The 6,107-nt window shown below is 42.8% G+C and overlaps 1 protein-coding gene across 1 annotated transcript in view; it reads left to right on the top strand.

The window, feature by feature from the left end:
- The window catches only part of LOC103624010 (deleted in malignant brain tumors 1 protein), an 11,907-nt gene extending 7,668 nt beyond the window's left edge, over positions 1-4,239 (top strand). Inside the window, exons 10-15 of the mRNA XM_017746866.1 lie at positions 744-788; positions 1,197-1,347; positions 1,700-1,911; positions 2,162-2,334; positions 3,005-3,393; positions 3,932-4,239. Of these exons, the coding sequence (XP_017602355.1) occupies positions 744-788; positions 1,197-1,347; positions 1,700-1,911; positions 2,162-2,334; positions 3,005-3,393; positions 3,932-4,217 (1,256 nt within the window). The 3' untranslated portion in view covers positions 4,218-4,239. The remainder of the gene's footprint in view (positions 1-743; positions 789-1,196; positions 1,348-1,699; positions 1,912-2,161; positions 2,335-3,004; positions 3,394-3,931) is intronic.
- Positions 4,240-6,107: the final 1,868 nt, after the last annotated feature.

Genomic DNA, 6,107 nt, shown 5'->3' with positions numbered 1-6,107 from the left:
GTAGGGAAAAAGCACTAGGAATACAGAAGTTGTAAAAAGGTATAACAGGGGTATAAAAGAAAAGGCAAAAAATCTTCATGGCATCAATAGGATGGCCATGAAGATGCTGCCAGACAGTTTCTTTGCCTGATGGACAGGAATGGGGCTCTCCCCACCACCCCCGTCCTCCCACTGAGCTATCATCAATTTTCCTGGCCTATGCTGTAGGCAGAGGAGTTGCTCAGCCCTGGAACACTCATTGCTGCAGAGGTCAAAGGCTACTTCTTGTTTTCCCAAAATAAAGAGAGCTGATGTTCTCAGCCAGAGTGCAGTGAGCTCCTTTTGGTAGCTGAGGAACTGAGGAGGAGCGAGGCTGGCTGCTGCTCTCTGTCTGCAGTGCCAGGGTCTCTCTGGATGGCAGCAGGACCATCCACTTGACTGTCCCCTCCTCCCAGTCTGGTGTCACCAGCAAATATGCTGAGGGTCCACCCTGTCCCAGCCTGCTGACAGTGAATAAAGGTGATCAAGGCCCTGCTGATGGGAGCTCTTGCACATGCAGAACACAAGCTGCACCCTGGGCTGGTGGGTGAAGGGGGAAGGCTGGGAGGTGCAGCCACACAGGGACCTGCCGTGTGTCCAGGTAGTGACTGTGGGTCTTGTGTTTCAGTGTCCCTCCAGGAGCCCTTCTGGGGAGGGGTGACTCCCAGAGGGCAGCTTCTTTTAGGCAAAATGCTGAGTGTTCACCTGCTGCTCTCTCCCTACAGCTCCCAGTACTTCCAACTGGAGGACCACCCTGTCATCAGCCTCAGGTAGGTTTGGAGTAAGTTCTTCAAGGTTATGAATTGGATATTTATCAGCATTCTTATTTTGAAACAAAACTATTTGATTTTTTTTTTCCTCTTCCCTCTGGTCATTAGCAATTAGGGGTTCCTCTTTCTAGGAACAACTGATCTCCAGAATTCCAGCCTCAAAAACTGTGCAGTTCTGTGGCAAATATTTGTGTCCTGCTAGTGCAGGCACTGCACATCAGCATTATAAAATCTATTCAGTGTGCTTAGCATCTTCTAATCTGCATCCAGATGTATATGAACCTAACAGAGAGACCTCTGAAGCTGATAGAAGTCACTACATTTAGACATAAACTTCACACAGACATACTCCAAGAGCAACCCTAAAGGTGCATACATATGTTTTTCTTCTTGAATTTTTCTCTGCAGAAGATTATTCTTGTGGTGGCTTGCTTTCCTCTTCTTCTGGTACCTTACAGAGTCCATTTTACCCCGGAAATTATCCAAACAATGCCAACTGTGTGTGGGAAATACAAGTAAAGAACAACTTCCGTGTCATACTTGTATTTGCAGATATTCAGTAAGTAAGAATTTATTACTTGGGAAGATGAATGTGTGGGACTGACAACCTGGACTTATTAAGCAAAAGTCTACTTGATCTCAAGGATCTTTTTCAAAGTTTTTAGTATGTCTGGAGAGGAAAAATATGTTCACTTTTGCTTATTTAGTCAAAAACGTGGCTGGCATCTACCGAGACAGAAATTGGAGGCTGTAGTTTCTGTTCCAAAGATTTGACAGTCATATCAATCAAATGTATTCTTCTGCTATAAAGAGTTAATCTGAGCAACAAACCGAACCAAACCAACAAGCAAACAAAAACCAAAGAACATAAAAATGAAGCATTTAAATAAATAGTTATGTTTGTTTCCCAGGATGGAAGGTGGCAGATGCCTCTCTGACTACGTGGAAATCTATGATGGGCCCCTCCACACCTCTCCTCTCCTTGGGAAGATTTGCTCTGGTTATTACCACACGTACACGTCATCCTCAAACCTGCTGAGCGTCCGCTTTCACAGTAACTCTCGATACACATACAGAGGCTTTCAGGCCAACTATCATTCCACTCCAGCAGATGGCAACACCAGTAAGTTCATCTTTAAAGCAGAAACATGCTTTTCAGCTATTTTCCAATTCAGTGGTTGTTAATCTTGTTAACGTTGTTTTAAATTCGATCTGTAGTGTTTTCATGGAGATTCGAGTCCCTGGTTTGGATTCTGATCTCCTTCTGCCACATCAGCTGCTTCTGCAAAAGACATTGTTTGTTGAATCCATTACTTACAACCTCTTTTGGTCACTTCACTGAGTTGTAACATACTTTCTTTGCCATCCACTAGCACTGCAGTGTTTGCCAGACTACATGCACGTAGTTGTGAGCAGATCCTTCCTTCAGTCCCACGGTTACTCTGCTTGGAATCTCACCCTGAACGACCCCTTTTGCACACCCAACATTACATCAGAGTATGTGACGTTCCACGTTCCATACACTGGCTGTGGCACTGTCAGAGAGGTAGGACTGAATGTTTCAACAAAATGGGCAAATTATGGGAGGATATAAAAATTCAAACAGAAGAAGTTGCTTTGAAAAGCAGCACAAATTGAAACCTACCTGGGATTTTCAGGGACTAGAAGTGTCCTGGGGATTACAGGTTGTCTCCCTCTCTCCTGAAGGACAAGCTTTATTAGCACTTGCATTTCCTGCCCCTGCTGCCAGAGCATTCTCTTACAGCCTGTTATCAACTTCCAAAGGAGTAAGCTGTGGAAGGATACAAATACTTGTCATTTTCAAGGTCCAAGGCTGAGTGTGATGGTTTAAAAGGTCTCAAAACTTTCACTAAATATGACTAATAATGTCGTAGCCAGATTTCAGCTTCAATAATATGCTGGACCTGAACCTTCATGTACTTAACGTTGTACAGGTTGCATTTAATTCAGTTATGTCTGCATTTATTGTGAGTAGTTTTCTAGGCCAAAATTGTGGGCACTGAATATTACATGAAGATCACAGATTCTTATCCTGAGAATAGAAGTTACTAGATTCAGACTTTTCCATGTCAGATTTTCCGGGAAATATGTTTTTACAGTGCACATTGCCATAAGGATACAGCAAAGTTTAGAATGTATAATAGAGTACCTGACTATACGAATTAATTTTGCATTTTATTTTGTGTGCCAAACAGGGAAACAACAACACAATCAGCTATTCCAACGTTATTAGAGGGTCCTCTTCTAGTACATTAATCACAAGAAATAGAAATCTTCGCTTGCGTATCAACTGCAAGATGCTCCAGAACACTTGGGCACAAACGATGTATGTCGTGGGCGACAACTTTGAAGTCAATGAAACTCAGTATGGCAGATATGATGCAAGCCTCACATTTTATGACTCCTCAGACTTCTCACGGCCAGTGTATGACTCACCCTATTATGTCAACATCAACCAGGATTTGTTCCTGGAAGCTTCCCTGCACAGCCCTGATCCTTCACTGGAGTTATTTCTGCACACTTGTGTGGCATCTCCCAGTCGCCACAATCCTACAACAGGAGTCCACACTATAATCAAGGATGGGTGAGTTCTCATGCATTACAATTACAGATACAACTGCCTTTGAACTCCTGTATCTCTCATTAAATATTTTTTTTAATTTAATGGAATAGTGTGAGTACAGCACACATTAATGACAGCTTCTAACTGATTAATTAAGGGCATTCAGAGTTTACTGGGAAAAAAGGGATAGATTGACCCAAAATATAACACACACACCACAGCTTAAAATAACAAATAGACTAAATGGCTACGGCCAGTTCACCATGGATGATGATGATGATTATTATTATTATACTACAGATAACAGTGACATACCTCAGGTAAGGTTAATTTACCTTCAGAAAATCATATAAGCACCAGGTATCAGACACACAACAAGCTGAGGACAGGTAATGTGGTTCAATTCTGCCAAAGAAAGGCATTTTGGTTTTCCCACTTGCAGCTTTCCAAACCGTTTTCAGTATGTTTAAAAATCTCTTCTCATGTCGTGTGTTTTATTGTGTGTAAATGGCTGACTGCAGTGTGTACTCATGAGAGGGGTTTCTCTGTTTCTTTTCAGGTGTGTGAAAGATCCTACCTATGCTACATTTTACTCACCCCGCAGACACACCCTCCGGTTTAAATTCAATGCCTTCCAGTCCATTCGGAACAATCCAGTGGTTTACCTGCAGTGTCAGCTGGTGGTGTGCAGGGCCTTTGACCATTCTTCCAGGTGCTACCAAGGCTGTGTTAAAAGGTCCAAGAGAGAGGCAAGCTCTGACCAAGAAAGTGTGATTGCTGTTGCTGGCCCAATACAGCTTTGGGAACCTGGTTCTGAGATTAAGAATGAACGTGAATCTGAATAAAACTGTCTCCTTTGACAGATAGCATCTTTGAATGCCAATTGGATTCTGGAAGAAACTATGCTGCTAGATTGCCAGAAGCTCTAGAATAAATATTAGGAATGTGCTTACTGACTCATGCCTGTTAATCCCACTTCACTTCGGTCATCATTCCCATATAACAAAAATGCTTCTTTAGCAGTTCTGTGGGGAGTCAAATTTGTGATCTTTAAGCTTTTTTTCATTGTTTGCTTTCTTAATGGTAAAACTGAAATGTTTAAATTGCAGTTTAAGTTCTATAAACAAGTTCTATTAATATACACCTGAGACTGGATGTTATCAGAGTGCAATAAATTGGTTAATCTTTAAATCTGGTCTAGAATGCTATTTTCCCCCCACTTATTTTTGTTTTGGACATAATACAATGAGGGATAAATCATGACCAGGTCTTTTTATCTTTCCCAGAACTGAATTATTTTGTCATCCAGGAAAACATTAATTCAGCTGCTGTTCCATCTGATGTTTCTCATGCATCATTTAATTTTTTGCTGTCAGCCCCTGGCAATTCACAGAATCATAGAATATCCTTAGCTGGAAGGCACCCACAGGGATCATGTAGTCCAGCTCCTGTCCTTGCACAGACACCCCAACAACATTGATCTGTGCATCCTTGGAGCTCTGGCAGCCTCGGGGCTGTGCCCATTCCCTGGGGAGCCTGTTCAGTGCCCCAGCACCCTCTGGTTGGATACCTTTTCCTGATATCCAACCTAACTCTCCCTGACATGATTTCAGGCAGTGCCCTTGCATCCTGTCACTGGTCACCAAAGAGAAGAGATCGGTGCTGCCCCTCACTTCCCCTCACCAGGAAGCTGCAGACTACAATGAGGTCTCCCCTCAGTCCCTGTTTTCAATCTGGTTGGGTTTCCCTTGAAGCATGAAATGAAAGTAATTCCATACCAGATTATGCAAACCTTGGTAAACACCTGGTCACATCAGCTGAGTAATTTGGTGGATTGAGCAATTTCCTTTTGCATTAAGTAATTTCATTGATGATTCAAGATTAAAATCCAAGCCTGACAGGCTTTCTGTTGTGGCTCACTTAATGAAAAGAGGTAGGCTTGACATAACAATTCAACACTGAAGGAAGCCAAAAGACCGGGGAGTTTAATAGCCCTCAAATTGGCTGCCACCCTGCAATATTAGACTCTTATCTTATCATGGTACATGAACCATAAACTGCTTCTTCTCAAGATCTTGAGTCTGCCAGTGAAAAATACAGCCAGATCTGCTGTGAGATCAGCACAGCATAACACCTTATGTGTGTAACACCCTATGTCTGTCACCCTGAGTGCCGTCACGTGGCATGTACAGGACAACCGGGGAATCAGCACTGCTGAGGCACCTCAGATTCTGGGTTCAGTTTTGGGCCCCTCACTGCAAAATGTCACTGAGGTGCTGGAGCATGTCCAGAGAAGGGCAAAAGAGCTGGGGAATGGTCTGGACCACATGCTTCATGAGGAGTGGGAGCTAGAAACATGTTCAAAACTTCCCAAGCGAAAAAGCCTTAGAACAGACTTCGGTGCTTATTGTGTGTCACTGTGAGGAAGTAATTGCACACAGCTGGAGGGAATTTTTCAGTGGAAGGCTCCTGAAGGTGAAGAGGGCTAGGAGATAACATGGATTGAGGCTTCAACTGGATGAAAGTTTAATGATTCACAAGTGTTTAATATTTGTCACTTAAGTCTGTGGAGTAGCTCATGGCTTCTGATGAATTTCTGTGATCGTGCAACTATAACCTACATAACTGCAGCAAAACCCCATGTGTCTCTATAATTTCCCCCTCTATTTAATACTAGAATGAATAGAAAACATATCAATGTCCCCAGAGAGGTATTTACACTGTCATATTTGCAT

Source organism: Corvus brachyrhynchos, unplaced genomic scaffold (assembly GCF_000691975.1).
Source record: "Corvus brachyrhynchos isolate BGI_N302 unplaced genomic scaffold, ASM69197v1 scaffold319, whole genome shotgun sequence".
Taxonomy (NCBI): domain Eukaryota; kingdom Metazoa; phylum Chordata; class Aves; order Passeriformes; family Corvidae; genus Corvus; species Corvus brachyrhynchos.
This window is presented reverse-complemented; position numbering and strand designations above follow the sequence as displayed.